The following is a 16,256-nucleotide window of genomic DNA, read 5'->3' on the forward strand; positions in this document are numbered from 1 at the left end:
CTAGAAATGTGAAGTGTAACTCTGAGGTCATATTGTAATTATGCAAAGTGTGGGCCTTTAATGGTGGTTTAGAATCTTAATGGCTCCCATTGACTAGGACAATTGGTTGTAAATATTTATTTACCTGCAAGCTTTCCTGTGTTTGTGTGAGCCCACCCAGGAAGAATGGAGGCTGGGGTCTCGGAGGACATGTGAACATGTCACCTGATACTGGAATCCATCTTAAACCAGGTGCTTTTCCATTTAGAAGGAGGGGTGGGGACCCAGAGAGACAAAAGATTCCCGCCTTGTGCCAAAGCTATAAAAGGGGGTGGAACAGAACAAAAGGGGCTGCCATCATGAAAACACCCCTGCTTTCCACCTAAGATGTCTGCTGGAGCTGACAAGGACTGTACCAGGGGAAAGGATTTGGCCCAGACTAGGAAGGAGTCTAGTCTGTGAAAGAAGCTTATTGGAACATCTCTGAGGGTGAGATTTTACCTGTAAACTGTTTCTTAATGTATTAGGCTTAGACTTGCGTGTTTTTGCTTTATTTTGCTTGGTGACTTACTTTGTTCTATCTGTTATTACTGGAAACCACTTAAATCCTACTTTTTATACTTATAAAATCACTTTTGTTTATTAATAAACCCAGAGTAAGTGATTAATACCTGGGGGAGCAAACAGCTGGGCACATCTCTTGATCAGTGATATAGAGGGCAGACAATTTATGAGTTTACCCTGTGTAAGCTTTATACAGAGTGAAAGGGATTTATTTGGGGTTTGGAGCCCACTGGGAGCTGGGTGTCTGGGTGGTGGAGGCAAGTAACCTGCTGAGCAGTTTTTGGTTAAAGCCTGCAGCTTTGGGAGCGTGGATCAGACCTGGGTCTGTGTTGCAGCAGGCTGGCGTGTCTGGCTCAACAAGGCAGGGTTCTGGAGTCCCAAGCTGGCAGGGAAACCGGACTCAGAGGTAATCTCAGCATGTCAGGTGACAGTCCCAAGGGGGTCTCTGTGACTGAACCCATCATAAACCTCCCCCCCCCCACACGCACACCTCATTCTCTGCTCCTGAGAAGACAAGAATAAACAGCCTTTGGACTTTGGGGGAGGAGTCCTGACCTGTAGTAACCATGCTGGAAACATGGCGAGAAATTTTCCTTTTAAACTGTTAGTTTCTTAAACAGATACTGTTAGTTTCTTAAATAGATACTGGTAAGCATTTTATCTTTATTTTTCTTGTAACCATTTCTGACTTGTCTACTTCATTACTTGTACTCAAAATCTCTCTCTTTGTAGGTAATAAACCTGTTTTACTGTTTTATCTAATCCAATGAGTTTCATTTGGAATGTCTGGATACTCTATTTAAAATAATAAAGTGGCATATTATTCCCTTAGAGGAATAAGAGACTTAATATATTTGCACTGTCCAGGAGAGGGCTGGGCAGTACAGGATGTACATTTCTGGGGGGAGCTCCAGGACTGGAGGTGTGGGAGGGTGCAGGCAGAGGTGAAAGTAAGCCGGTACACCCCAGTACGGCGTACCGGCAAGAGCCGGTGCGCTGTACTGGGATGGATCGGCTTCCCAAGGCGCTATTTAAAGGGCCTGCAGTGGCTGGAGCCCCCAGCCCTTTAAATTGCTGCCGGAGCCCTGGGGTAGCGGCAGCAGGGCCGGGGTGGAGATTTAAAGGGCCCGGGGCGGTAGCGGTGGCTGAGCCCTGGGCCTTTTAAATCATCCCCAGAGCCCCGCCGCCACTTCTCCAGGGCTCGGGCAGGCTCCGGGGATGATTTTAAAGGGCCCAGGGCAGTAGTGGCAGCCGGAGCCCTGTCCCCAGATCCCTGCTGTTGGAGCCCCGGGGGAAACGGTGGTGGGGCTCTGGGAATGATTTAAAGGACCCAGGGCTCCGGCCACCGCTACTGCCCAGGGCCCTTTAAACCGCTGCCAGAGCCCCCGGCTGCTGTTGTTACCCAGGGTGGGGGGAAGGAGGCACGTGCCGGTACAGGGTGGGCCGGGGCTGGCTTTGTCCTCCCTCAGCCCAACCCCTTCTGCCCAAGGCCCCGCCCCTTCCGGGGGCCAGAGCCGTCCCCAGCCCAGCCCTGTACCAGTGAGTCCCTAGACTTACTTTCACCCCGGGGTGCAGGATAACTGAGGCTGGTGAGAGAGGGTGTAGCTAGCAGGCTGCAGTTACACACAGACACTCAGGGTGTGACCTGCATGCTGGAAGGCTCTTTGTGAGCAGCCCAGGTGGGAACTCCTATAGCAAGGCATTGTAAGGCAGCGACACAGCCCCCCACTAGTCTGGATTGTACCCCTGGAATGTCACACCCTCACTCTCTTCTCTACTGCACTGACCTGGAGGAGAGGCGGGGACACTGACCTTGGAGCCAGGAGACTTTCGTTCTGTTGTGGCTCTGGCACTAATCTGCTTTGGGCAAGTCAGTTCACCTCTGCATGCCTCAGTTTCCCCTCCTGTCCTTTGCCTATTTACACGGTAAGGTCTTTGAGGCAGAGACTGGCTCTCACTGTGTACAGGGCCGAGCACAACAGGGTCCCAGTCATGGTTGGGACCCAGGGGTGGGCAATCAGAGCAGCTGTTGGACTGCTGTGCCACTTGGGGTTTTTTCCACCCTCTCGTCTGAGTGGCCAGCAGGGTGCCAAAAACGTTTGCTGCCCTCGCCAGCAGAATGGCTGGGGCTGCCCTTGTTGGGACTGCTAGCTGCTATTGTAATGTCTATTATAATAAAGTTGAAAAAGGGCATGTTCTCACGCTGCCTTTCCAAACAAACCGCGAGAAGCAATGCAGCCGAGGTGCATATTTTATATGGAAGCACCGGATTGTTCACCCTGGGCCAGATCCTGAGTTGGTTCAAATCCACATGGCTCTGCTAAAGTCCATGGAGCTATGGGATTTACACCTGCTGAGAAGTTGGTGAAATCTGAACATGAACCCACGGCTGATGTCGAAGGCCCAAGCTTCTCCTTCCCTGTAAGAACAGGGTGGCCTCTAGGATGTGGATTGTCCTGGGTAAGGAAGATGCAGTGGGTGGCAAACAACCAATCTTGAGTCTCAACAGTCACAGATTCCAGATCTCCAAATCTTGGGGTTTGGGTCTCAGGATTTGGTTTGGTTTTATGGGGAGAGTATGGGGTGGGGTTTGCTGGCTGGGAACAATATGCAAATGTTACTCTTGGGTTTTAAAAGAAAGAGGACAACCCTTCTTCATAACCCCCAGCCACTGGTTATGGAGCGAAGCTGCAGTATCTGAGTGTGTTCTCTGAACAACCGAGTTCAGAAATCATGGTTGTTGCTATGAAGGGTATTGAATGCCCCAAAACTTTGTTAATCAGAGATCAGGTTGCTCTGTGGTACCTCATGCCCTTCCAAAATGTGGAGTGGCTAAACCTAAACTTCTGAAATAAGAAGTGAAGGTGCATGCCACCTCCACAATGTGACCAAGTCCTCTTTGAGCCATGCCCCAGCACTCCAATAACACACATACTAAGATTCTCCACTTACAGATGCTATAGAATACTTGGGCATTCAGCACCATGGGCACTGTAGGACAAAGTCCAACACCTTCGCTTCGCTAAGGCAGAGCTCGGGCTTAGGTCAGGTGTCACACACAGGAGCTACCTACACTCAACCCCGAGCCTACTTCACGCAAACACCCCAGCCTTGCTAAATGCCACCACCCTGTGACATGGTCATATAAACCCCGCAGTAGCATGGAAGGGGTTAAGGAGCTGCTTTGGGCTGGAGTGGTCCCCCCTGCCATACTGGCAAATCATGCCAGGACTGGAGGAGGAGTTAAAAGGACAGAACTCCGCTGAGATGGGGGTAATCTTGTGGAGCTTCTCCAGCCCTGGAGAGAGGACTGACATCCTGCAGCCCCCTGCCCTCGCAGAAAGTGGGTGCAGAACCCCTGAGCTGAAGGGGGAAAAGGACTGAGACGTGCACGGCAATCCCAGTGGACTCTGAAGTGGGCCGTGGTACTCGCACAGCCCCCTCTGAAGTAAGAGAGGCTCATAGCCTGGAGGGAGATGCTCACAGGTTTTTCTTTACCTTTCTTTTGCTTAACCCCGCTTGCTGAGTGTGAGCTGTTCTGTGATTTCAGCTGGGACCCTGAGAGGAGATGAGAAGGTTGAGAGGCCTTAGCTGGAGAATTAAGCACTGGCCTGGTAGAAAGACACCCTGAAACACCTGCCAGGATGAGAGATTCACTGGGCTCGTGTGCACGCTTCCCATGTAGCCCAAGGGGGGGCGCTCTACCACAAATGAGTCATGACATGCCTCTTCACCCTTGCCCTTGGGATTCCTTCTGAAGCATTGCCTTCAGCTACCCCTCACTAAGCCCCAGCAACCACTGTCAGGTCTGCCACCAGGCTGCTGACAATCCCCATGGCAAGAAGATACCCTGGTAGATCTCTACATACACAACCTACAGAATGAGGCATATATGATCTCTCAAGGCACATGTGCACCTCTCAGTCGCAGTCACATCTGTGTCCAGCTGCTCCAAGTAATCCCGCCACCATTCAGCACAGCTACTCTTCACACGGCCAGCATAGCTAGAGTGCATGCAAACAAATGCTAGAATTCAAATCTGTAGAACGCCACAAACCATGGCATGTTCTCTTAGTCCTTCCTCATATCTACATGTAGCAGAGTCATAGATTTTATGTCAGTGATCTCCTTTTATATCACAGGCCAAAGAATTTCACCCAGGCGTTCCCATATTGAGCCAGTAATTTATAATGATTAAAGCATCTTCCAGAAAGGCATCTGGTCTTGATTTGAAGACATCAAGAGACAAGAATCCACCACTTCCCTTGGTAGTTTAAGTTTTGCATCCCTCTTACTGAACCCTTCCCAGTGGTTATTGCCAGCTCCAGGGGGGGCAGAGTTAAGGTTACACTGCGACCTTAACTTTGTATTTCCTGGTTTTCAGGCATTTTTAAGTTTAGTCACGCTCCACATTTTGGAAGGGCACAAGGCACCATTGCGCAACCTGAGCTCTGCACAAACAAAGTTTGAGGGCATTTTCTATGGGTGAAGCTGGGATTGAATGGCTACAGCATGTCCCCTTGAGTCGCCCAGTTACTATGACAACAGAGTGCCTGGAAACCCTCTTGCCGCACATGTACATTTGGCGCCGTTTCGTTCACACAGACTGGGAGTGACAAACTTACCCTTAATGACTTTTTCACCATGGCTTCTCCAAGGGAACTGTGGGGGACCATGCAGTAGTTGACGTACACCCTGAATGACTGAGACCAATGTGGGAAGGATCAAAGCCATAGCTAAAGCCCCAGGTGTGCGCAAAACACAGAAAAAAGTTTTTAAGAATAAGATGATTTTGTAAAATGCTGTTTGCTTGCAGGGGCTGCACCTCAGGAAGCCCTTGATCAAATGACCCCAAATTTGGATCACTAACCCTAGCCCCCATGAGGTGTGGCAAATTTCAAGACAATCCACTTCAGCATGTGGCTTGTAGAGCACTTAGAATAGTCCAACTTTCAAGAGGTAGCAACCCTCAACCTTAACTGCAACAGAGCTGGTACTCTGCTATAATATGGTTACGGATGGGGAGGATTGGAATGAAGGTGTAAATCAGAGAAGATCAGGGTTGAAAGAGACCTCAGGAGGTCACCCAGTCCAACCCCCTGCTCAAAGCAGGACCAACCCCAACTAAATCATCCCAGCCAGGGCTTTGTCAAGCTGGGCCTTAAAAACCTCTAAGGGTGGCGATTCCACCACTTCCTTAGGTAACCCATTCCAGTGCTTCACCACCCTCCTAGTGAAATAGCTTTTCCTAATATCCAACCTAGACCTCCCCCACTGCAACTTGAGACCACTGTTCCTTGTTCTGTCATCTGCCACCACTGAGAACAGCTGAGCTCCATCCTCTTTGGAACCCCCACTTCAGGTAGTTGAAGGCTACTATCAAATCCCCCCTCACTTTTCTCTTCTGCAGACTAAATAAGCCCAGTTCCCTCAGCCTCTCCTTGTAAATCATGTGCCCCAGCCCCCAATCATTTTTGTTGCCCTCCGCTGGACTCTCTCTAATTTGTCCACATCCTTTCTGTAGTGGGGGGCCCAAAACTGGACGCAATACTCCAGATGTGGCCTCACCAATGCCGAATAGAGGAGAATAATCACTTCCCTTGATCTGCTGGCAATGTTCCTACTAATGCAGCCCAATATGCCATTAGCCTTCTTGGAAACAAGGCCATGCTGTTGACTCATATTCAGCTTCTCGTCCACTGTAATCCCCAGGTCCTTTTCTGGCTATTCAGTCCCCAGCCTGTAGCAGTGCATGGGATTCTTCCATCGTAAGTGCAGGATTCTGCACTTGTCCTTGTTGAACCTCATCTGATTTCTTTTGACCCAATCCTCCAATTTGTCCAGGTCACTTTGGACCCTACCCCTACCCCTACCCTCCAGCGTATCTACCTCTCCCCCCAGCTTAGTGTCATCCGCGAACTTGCTAAGGGTGCAATCCATCCTATCATCCAGACCATTAATAAAGATGTTGAACAAAACTGGCCCCAGGACAGACCCCTGGGGCACTCTGCTTGATACCGGCTGCCAACTAGACATCAAGCTGTTGATCACCACCCATTGAGCCTGACGATCAAGCCAGCTTTCTATCCACTTTATAGTCCATTCATCCAATCCATACTTCTTTAACTTGCTGGAAAGAATACTGTGGGAGACCGTATCAAAAGCTTTGCCAAAGTCAAGGTATATCACGTCCACTGGGCTGGCTAGTTTTATCCTGTCTTCTCAACAGTAAGTCAGGAGTACTGGCAGAAAATATTGTACACTTGTATACTTTGTGGTCCTCTACCTCACAAAGTGGAATTCACCTCATGCCACCTAATTGTCTTGAAAGTCTCAAAATCCTTTAAGCCTCCCAATGTCCCCATGAGCTCTAGGCATTATCATTGCCATGATCCAGAAGCAGAGGGCCAAAGTGTAACTGACTTAGCCAAGGCCATGGATTGTATCGCTCCTCCCTTTGACTGCATTGAAGAGTAGGTTAAAAAACCATGCAAACAAAGGCTGAGAGTATCAGAGCCACCTGAGATGCCCAAATTCCATTAAAGTCAATGGGAACTGAGCATCCCCTAGGCAATTTTTAAAATCTCAGCCTCCTCCCCCTCAAAGTTGCACATTTTAAGTGGTTATTGCCTGGGATGGGATCAAAGCTTGAGGAGGGTTTTAATGCTGGGGCTCCACTCACTTCAGAAATGAATTCAGCCTCCACTTAGAGAATGTTGTCCCCTGAATTCATTCTGGTGGTAACGTCCTCTTTGTTTAAATCTCTCCCTTCCAATACATCAAAATGTTGGTAGTTGGTTACTGAAGGCAAAAACCCTGAGAGACTGAATTCCTCAACTGAATCACAATTAAATGGGAGAGGAAAACAGATTAACAAGAAATCTTTTAACTTGTTTTCAAACCAAATATTGACCTTGGGCCGTGTCAGTTCAAACCACCCTCCTATTTTCTGCTCACTGTTTTTCTGCCACTCTGCCATTTTTCCTTTTACTTAACTTTTCCACCCTTTCGCCCTGCTAGTGGAATTTTTTAAATCACCTTTTCCGGATATTTATCTGCCTTTGGCACCATTTTTCAACCCGTTCTGACAACATAATATGGATCCTTTGCTTTTCAATGAAACCAAAGGAGTTTCTCTGGCTGTACAATAAAAGCAAGCTATTATTCATTGAACACATTCTCAAGGGCTTGGCTGAAGGCCTAAAGGTAAATACACAATGTATTACGCAAACCAGCAACCCTAGATTTTGTGTCACTAGACAAGCAAAATAACACCTGCTTCTTTACTTGTTTTATTATATTTAATCTTATTGTATTACTGTTTTATCTATTTTTATAAGCAGGTGAAGTGATGAGACTTTAAAAATAAGTGGCATTTTTCTTCTAAAGTTCCCCAGGTGCTGAAAGGATGCACGCTGTATCCTGCATTTCTGAATAAGCCCTTCAACATTATTATTAGAATTAATTACTTGTATTAAGATAGGAATCCTCGTAATAGACTGGGACAGCATTATGCTGGGTGCTATACAAACATAGAACTAGAAGATGGCCCCTGCCCCAAGGAGCTTACAGTCTAGGGATATAGCTACACTTAAAACACTGTTGCAGCTGCACTGCTGTAGTGTTTTAGTGTGGACACTACCTACACTGACAGGAGGGGTTCTCCATCGGCATAAGTAATCCACCTCCCCAAGAGGTGGTAGCTAGGCAGTCTACACCAGGGGTTAGGTTGGCATAGCTATGGCTCTTGGGGTGTGGATGTAGCTGTACCGATGTAAATTTCTTGTGTAGATCAGGCCTAAGTGTAGATAAGAGACAACAGATGGATAGAGAGAGATGGGGGAGTACAGGGTAACAATGAGACACCACTGGTCAGCATGACAGGCGGTGGTCTCAGCATACCAGCAGCCTAACTGTTGTCAGGTGTTTAACAGACATCATGGAAAAGGAGAATTTTAAGAAGGGCTGTGGAGTAGGACAACAAGTTAGTTTTGCAGATGTTTATAGGGAGAACCTCCCAAGCTTAAGGGCACCATGGGAGAAAGCACAAAGGTGCTTGTTTAAAATTTAACAAGTGGGCAATTGTGACAGTCTGTACCCTTGTGTTTTACCAGCCTATGATAAACTTTGTATAAAGTATGCGTTGTGAAGTATCATTTGAAAGCTCATAACCTGCTGAACGTTATTGTCCTGGTAAATATGTGTGGAAGGTACTGGGTGGGCAGTACAAGAAGCACATTTCTGGAGACAAATTTGGGACTGGGAAGTTTCTGGTGTCACTCTGAAATATAATTCAGGAATGGCTGGCGAAGAGCACTCATTTAACTCAGCTAGAATAATTTACATGCTAGAGGCTGGCTGTGAGAAGGCTGGGAGTGGTTGTTCTCACAGCAAAGCAGTGTAAAAGGCACCCCCAGGTTGTAGAATTGAGGGGACACAGCTGTCCATCAGTCCAGATTGTACTCTGGGGAATGTCACCGCGATGAATATCATAGGTTGAATGAGAGATAAGTAGGGTGAGGATAGGTCTTGAAAGTGAAGACAAGTAGCTTATGTTAGATAGACAAGGGGGAGCTAGTTGAGGGTGACTGGCCACTTCCTTAAGAGTCTTCTACAGACAATCCCAAAGAAAACGATAGCAGCCTTAGCCTGCCTGCACTGGAATCACACTAAAAATACATATGCTGTTAAAGATGACTGCAAAGGAGGTGGGAGGGGGCCATGCTTTTTTTTTTTTTTTAATGCAGTTGGTGGGAGGACCTGCTTTTTTCTTGTTACTTTAGCAATATCAAATCATGTCTTGCACATGCCCTTGCAGGGCCACGAGAACCGGGATGTCAGCTCTTGCAGCCATTAATCGATTTACATGGGTGTTGAATCAAAATCTTTCCTTCCAGCTGTGTGTCAGCTTGAGTTAAACAGTCTGAATAACAATCACTTCCCCTCTTTGTTAACCAGGTTTCATTTGTATGGCATCCAATATCTACCAAGCACTTAGGCGGCCCTTATCACCGTGGTACCTAAGTGTAGAGCTCTGCAAATCTGCCGATAACCGCATACCATGTTTGCAGACAGTGGATTGGACGTGGATACAAATTTTGTATCCATGCGAGGCTCTTCCTGAGCGCATCAGTCATCAATAGATTTTATCCTCACAACACCCCTGTGAGGTAGGAAAGTATTATCCTCATTGCACAGATGGGGACTTGAGAATGGAGAGATAAAGGGGGATATTTTCAAAGGCCTGAATCAGAGTTATGTACCCAACTCCCAGTGACTTTCAGTGGGTATTTGGTGCCTAATTGTCCTCTGTGCCTTTGGAAATCTCTCCCAAGGAAGCACTTAGAAAACCTGTGGCTGAGTCAAACCCACATCTCCCGAGTCGCAGTCCTGTGCTCAGTTGTCAACTAGACAACCCTTCCTCCCATTGTTTAAGGATTTTGGTAATCTTGTCACTTTCCCAGTTGTCCACACAGTCTTCCGGGGGGGAAGAGATCTAAGGTCCCAGTCCTGCAAGGGTGCACTACATGGGCAGAGAGCTATGACTGTATGGAGACCCAGTAGAGTCATGGGAGCTCTGCAGTGGAGTCCACCTGAGCAGAGGTTATTGCAAGATGAGGACCCACGCACTGTAAATGCCAGAAGGGAATTCACTGAAAGAAATAATTTGATCAGGTTATTAATAAATAACTATCTAGTTCAATTCCATTACATGCTCCTGGTATCATTCTTCTTGGGGAACAAGGCAAGCCGGGGAACTATAGACCAGTCAGCCTAACTTCAATACCTGGAAAGATACTCGAACCATCAATATTAAATGGTCAACTTATAAGTACCTAAATGATAATAGGGTTCTAAGGAATAGCCAGCATAGATTTTTTCAAGAACAAAACATGCCAACCAACCGAATTTCCTTCTTTGACAGGGTTACAAACCTAGCAGATAGGAGGGAAACAGTAGACATGGTATATGTTTATTTTAGAAAGGTGTCTGACACAGTCCCATGTAACATTTTCATAAGCAAACTAGGGAAGTGTGGTCTAGATGAAATAATATAACATTGGTGCACAGCTGATTGAAAGACTGAACTCAGAGACAGGTTTCAGAATGGTAGCCGTGTTCGTCTGTATCAGCAAAAACAATGAGGAGGACTTGTGGCACCTTAGAGACTAACAAATTTATTTGGGCATAAGCTTTCGTGGGCTAAAACCCACTTCATCGGATGCATGGAGTGGAAAATATAGTAGGCAGGTATATAAACACAGTACACAAAAAGATGGGAGTTGCCTTACCAAGTGGGGGGTCAGTGCTAACAAGACAATTCACTTAAAGTGGAAGTGGGCTATTCTCAACAGTAGAATACCAAGGGAGGAAAAAAAATCACTTTTGTAGTGGTAATGAGGCCAATGTAATCAGGGTGGCCTATTTCAAACAGTTGACAAGAAGGTGTGAATAACAGTAGGGGGAAATTAGTTTTTGTAGTGACCCATCCACTCCCAGTCTTTATTCAGACCTAATTTGATGGTGTCAAGTTTGCAAATTAATTCCAGTTCTGCAGTTTCTCGTTGGAGTCTGTTCAAATTAGGCTGTTAGCGTGAATCACAAACTAAACATGAGTCACATAGCCCTTCCTGTTTTAGCCCATGAAAGCTTATGCCCAAATAAATTTGTTAGTCTGTGAGGTGCCACAAGTACTCCTTATTGTTTGAACTCAGAGAGTAGCTCTCAAGGGTTCACTGGGAGAGCATATCTAGTGGGATCCCGCAGGGGTCACTCAGAGGTCCAATATTAGTCAATATTTTTATTACTAACTTGGATAATGGAGTGGAAAGTATGCTTATAAAATCTGAGAATGACACCAAGCTGAGAGGGATGGAAGCACTTTGGAGAACAGTATTAGAATTCAAAATGACCGTGACAAATTAAAGAATTGGTCTGACCGGTCAGACCAATCATCTTAATTTTGTTACCTAGAAAGATAATGGAGCAAATAATCAAAAAATCAATTTGTAAGCACCTAGAAGATAAGGTGATAAGTAACAGTCAACATGGATTAGTCAAAGAACAAATCATGTTAAACCAACTTAATATCCTTCTTTGACAGGATAACAAGCCTTGTAATAAGAAGAGGAGGACTTGTGGCACCTTAGAGACTAAACAATTTATTTGAGCATAAGCAAGGTGCCACAAGTCCTCCTCTTCTTTTTGCGAATACAGACTAACACGGCTGTTACTCTGAAGCCTTGTAATATATCTTAACTTTAGCCTAAGGCTTTTGATACCATCTCATATGACCTGCTCATATACAAACTAAGGAAATATAACTTAGATGAACCTACTGTAAGGTGGGTGCATAACTGGTTGGAAAAGCATACTCAAAGAGCCATTATCAATGGTTCACAGTCAAGCTGGAAGGGGATATTAAGTGGGGTCCCACAGGAATCTGTCCAGGGTCCAGTTCTACTCAATATCTTCATAAATGATTTGTATAATGGCACGGAGAACCAAACTTATAGTCTGCAGATGATATCAAGCTGGGAGGGGTTGCAAGCGCTTTAGAAGACAGGATTAGAATTCAAAATGATCTTGACAAACTGGTAAAGTGGTCTGAAATAAATGCAATGAAATTCAGTAAGGACAAATGCAAAGTACTACACTTAGGAAGGAATAATCAATGGCACAAATACGTAGTGGGAAATAACCGCCTAGGCAGGAGTACTGCAGAAAAGGATCTGGCTGCTAGCATGAATCATAAACTAGACATGAATCACATAGCCCTTCCTGTTTCAATTTCAAACTTACTTCTCCGGGAAAGCTCAACTCAGTCACAGCACCTAGTTCGTAAATGAAATTCCTGGGCTTTATCCCCATTTATGCTATAACCCCTTTTCACTGCTCTGGCAGTACACTGGGGGCTTGAAGTGGGAGTAAATTGCACCTGCACCCACTTTAAAGCATTGTAATACCACCAGAATGGTGTAAAGGGGGTTTAATGTAAAGGAAAATTAAACCCCTTTTGGGTTTTTTGCCCAGTTTTGTATGTCATTTGATCATTAAGAGAAAGAGCTCCCGGTGGCCAGGATCAGTGTCAGAATGCAATGTACACTTAAAGACACAGCAGCTCATTTTTACAAAAGCAAGAAATAGGTTTCAAATGCTGGGAGTACCGTTTGTTACACATATTTAATTGCTGAAAGGAAGACAGAACAAGCAAGCTGGATTTCTAGTAAAACATGAAAGCACCAAAGTATATTCACATTTCCACAGGTAAGTGAGGTGCTGGGAGCCCTTTATCCCATAGATTCCTCATGGGAAGTTAGGGTACACTGAAACACTTCTTCAAAAGCATCCAGAAAAGGCTCAGTGATTTCATCAACTGTGACATGTCTCTGGAGTTCTTCGCTCAGGGAGGTGACACCCGTCCCTTCGAGTCCACAAGGAACAATGTGATCAAACCACGTAAGGTCTGTGCAGCAGTTCAGTGCCAGACCATGAGAGGTTATATGCCTTCCACAATGGACACCTGAAAAGCAAACCATACATGTCACCTCGTTCAGTGCTATGAACCACACACCACCCCTTCCCCAAAGTCGTCTTAAATGTCAGATTCCAAGGCCAGAAGGGACCATCGTGATCATCTAGTCGGACCTGTACAACACAGGCTGTAGCAGTTCCCCCAAATAACCTCTAGATCAGATCTTTCAGAAAAACATCCAATGCTTTAAAAATTATCAGTGATGGACAATCCACTACAGCGTTTGGCAAGTTGTTCCAATGGTTAAATGTCCCCTTCACACTAAGACTCCTATCCACCTTACCACACAGGTTGTCCAGCTGATGAGACAACAGTGCTGTGGTGCTTATCATAGCTTATCACATACCATAGTTTATCCCATTCACCAATACCGTCTCAATATTTCCTTGTACTCCCCCACCATCTGCTGACTGCATCTGTTATCTCGTCTTACACTTCAACTGCAAGCTCTTTTGGGGGCAGACACCCGTCTATCTGTACTGTAATTGTGACTGGGGTTCCCAGACCCTATTACAATACCAATTGTAAATAACAGTAAGTAAGATAGCTCAGGACACTGGGTTCATTGTTATTGCAGAGACATGCATGCACGGTGTGCAGTCCCTCATGAGGAAGTGAAATTCTTGTAAATATCTACTTGTTAGCCAAGAAAATCCTGCCTATTCGCAGGCTTGGCTCTGGTAGCGAATGAGGACAAAGGACAGCATGATGTGCAATTTTTCACAGTCATACATAGTAGATTTCTGATCTACATAGTAGATTCCTGATTCCAGTAGATTCCTTCTGTGACCATTGTTTATAGAGAATCATAGAGCTTTTCAGTAGCAGAAAATTTCCAGGAATTATTAAGGCCCACATCCTGAAAGATTTACACATGTGCACAATTTTAGTCAGAGAAGTAATCCAATGAGATTACACACATGAGCAATGGTACACACGTGCATAAATCTTTCCAGGAATAGGCATAAAAGTGTTGCTTCTAGTGATTTACAAGTAACCCCTAAAATCATTAGAATTGAGATTAGCATGGGTGGGGGGGAATCTATTATTCCACTATGTGGACTGCCTTTAGCCACACTTCATGTATAATCTGTTCACGCTACCTGCTATTTTCCATGGATCTTTCACACAGCAACACACGAAAGGAGAAGCAGTTTAATATAGGCATACTGCCTTGTCTCTGCTAGAAAGGATCTGCCAGTGTAACTATACTGGCAAACCATCTTAGTGGAGGTGCCGTTTATACTAGGAAAACAGTGCATTTGCTGGTATAACTTATACCAGTTCCCTAAATGAAATAAACTATATCACCAAAAGCATGTTGTATAACTGCATCTACACTTATGGTTTTGCCACCACCAACAGGTCAGTTATGGGGTGTGATTTTTTCCATGCTTGATGACTAGACTACACCACCCACAAAAAAAAGTGCAAAAATTTTTGCCAGTGCCCCACACCCCCCACCTTTCTCCTGCCCCCCATGTTCCCCTCACTCCCTTCCTGCCTCCTCCCTAGGGATCCCGAGCCCCCCCACACCCCCGGCCTATCTCCTGCCCCCCATGTTCCCCTCCTCACTCCCTTCCTGCCTCCTCCCCAGGGACCCCGAGCCCCCCCCCACCCCCAACCTCTCTCCTGCCCCCCATGTTCCCCTCCTCACTCCCTTCCTGCCTCCTCCCCAGGGACCCCGAGCCCCCCCCCGACCTCTCTCCTGCCCCCCATGTTCCCCTCCTCACTCCCTTCCTGCCTCCTCCCCAAGGACCCCGAGCCCCCCCCCACCTCTCTCCTGCCCCCCATGTTCCCCTCCTCACTCCCTTCCTGCCTCCTCCCCAGGGACCCCGAGCCCCCCCCCCACCCCCGACCTCTCTCCTGCCCCCCATGTTCCCCTCCTCACTCCCTTCCTGCCTCCTCCCCAGGGACCCCGAGCCCCCCCCCAGCCCCGACCTCTCTCCTGCCCCCCATGTTCCCCTCCTCACTCCCTTCCTGCCTCCTCCCCAGGGACCCCGAGCCCCCCCCCAGCCCCGACCTCTCTCCTGCCCCCCATGTTCCCCTCCTCACTCCCTTCCTGCCTCCTCCCCAGGGACCCCGAGCCCCCCCCACCCCCGACCTCTCTCCTGCCCCCCATGTTCCCCTCCTCCCCCGGGACCCCCCGAACCCCGCACTCCTCCCACACCCCCCCCCCGCTGCCCCCCATGTCCCCGTCCCGGCGCTCACCCACGGCGCAGAGCTTGCGGCCCCGCAGCCACACGCCGGTGTAGGGCGGCGGCCGGGCGGCGGCGGCGGGCAGGCCCAGGCGGCGGCAGAGGCCCAGGGCCGCGGCCTCCAGCGCCCCGACGTAGGCGCGCAGCGAGAGGCCGAGGCGCCGCAGGTCCAGCACCGGGTAGGCCAGCAGCTGGCCCGGGCCGTGGAAGGTGAGCAGCCCGCCGCGCGCCGCCCGCCGGAACTCGGCGCCCAGCGCCCGCAGCCGCCGCTCCTCGGCCGCCGGCTCCGGGGCGCCCCGCAGCCCGCGCGTGTACACGGGCCCCGCCGGCTCGGAGAGCAGCAGCCAGCCCGCCGCGCCCGGCCCGGGCCCCGGCCCCGGCCCCGGCCCCGCCGCCGCCCGCTGCCGCCCCACGCAGCGCTCCTGCGCCGCCAGCGACTCCGCGTAGGCCAGGCGGCCCAGCCGCAGCAGCCGCACGGCCGGCCGGGCCCGCATCGCCCCGCCGCTGCCTGGGGGGGCGCGGGGAGGGGTCACGGGGGGCGACTCGAGGCGGGGCTGGGAGTGAGGTGAGGCGGGGTGGGTAGGGGTCAGCAGCAGGGGAATGTACGGTGGGGTGGGGGGTTGGGGTAGGGGAAGGCAGGGTGGGGTGAGATGTAGGGTAGGGGAAGGTGTAGGGTTGGGTGGGGTGAGAGGCGGGGTAGGGGTCAGGTGGATCTAGGGGTGGGGTCAGCAGCTGGGGAATATAGGGTGGGGTAGGGGTAAGAGGGAGGTTGGGGAAGGTAGGGTGGGGTAGGGGTGAGAGGCAGGGTAGGGTAGGGTAGGGTAGGGGTCAGGTGGATCTGGGGGTGGGGTCAGCAGTAGGGGAATGTAGGGTGGGGTAGGGGTAAGAGGGAGGTTGGGGAAGGCAGGGTGGAGTAGGGGGTGAGAGGGGGGTTGGGGTAGGGGAAGGCAGGGTGGGGTAGGGGTGAGAGGCGGGGTAGG

The 16,256-nt window shown here is 48.7% G+C and overlaps 1 protein-coding gene across 2 annotated transcripts; it reads right to left on the bottom strand.

The window, feature by feature from the left end:
* Window positions 1–10,502: 10,502 nt before the first annotated feature.
* Window positions 10,503–15,902, bottom strand: LIPT2 (lipoyl(octanoyl) transferase 2). Of its 2 annotated transcripts, XM_073334059.1 has the most exons (3): window positions 15,290–15,902; window positions 12,801–13,066; window positions 10,503–12,150 (listed from the first exon to the last, which is right to left on the bottom strand). In XM_073334059.1, the coding sequence occupies exons 1-2, from the start codon at window positions 15,768–15,770 to the stop codon at window positions 12,834–12,836; spliced, it is 714 nt and encodes a 237-aa protein (XP_073190160.1). In that variant the 5' UTR covers window positions 15,771–15,902; the 3' UTR covers window positions 10,503–12,150; window positions 12,801–12,833. The 2 variants fall into 2 exon arrangements, with proteins under 2 accessions (XP_073190160.1, XP_073190149.1); XM_073334048.1 differs by lacking the exon at window positions 10,503–12,150 and having other exon boundaries at window positions 12,708–13,066; window positions 15,290–15,897.
* Window positions 15,903–16,256: the final 354 nt, after the last annotated feature.

Source organism: Lepidochelys kempii, chromosome 1 (assembly GCF_965140265.1).
Source record: "Lepidochelys kempii isolate rLepKem1 chromosome 1, rLepKem1.hap2, whole genome shotgun sequence".
NCBI classification, from domain to species: Eukaryota; Metazoa; Chordata; order Testudines; family Cheloniidae; genus Lepidochelys; species Lepidochelys kempii.

Bases quoted from the DNA above. Each gene is read 5' to 3' on its own strand.
- LIPT2 (XM_073334059.1), bottom strand. From the start codon at position 15,770: ATGCGGGCCCGGCCGGCCGTGCGGCTGCTGCGGCTGGGCCGCCTGGCC. The intron at 13,067-15,289 runs GTGAGCGCCGGG...TTTGCTTTTCAG, and splicing joins CCGCAAGCTCTGCGCCGTGG to GTGTCCATTGTGGAAGGCAT.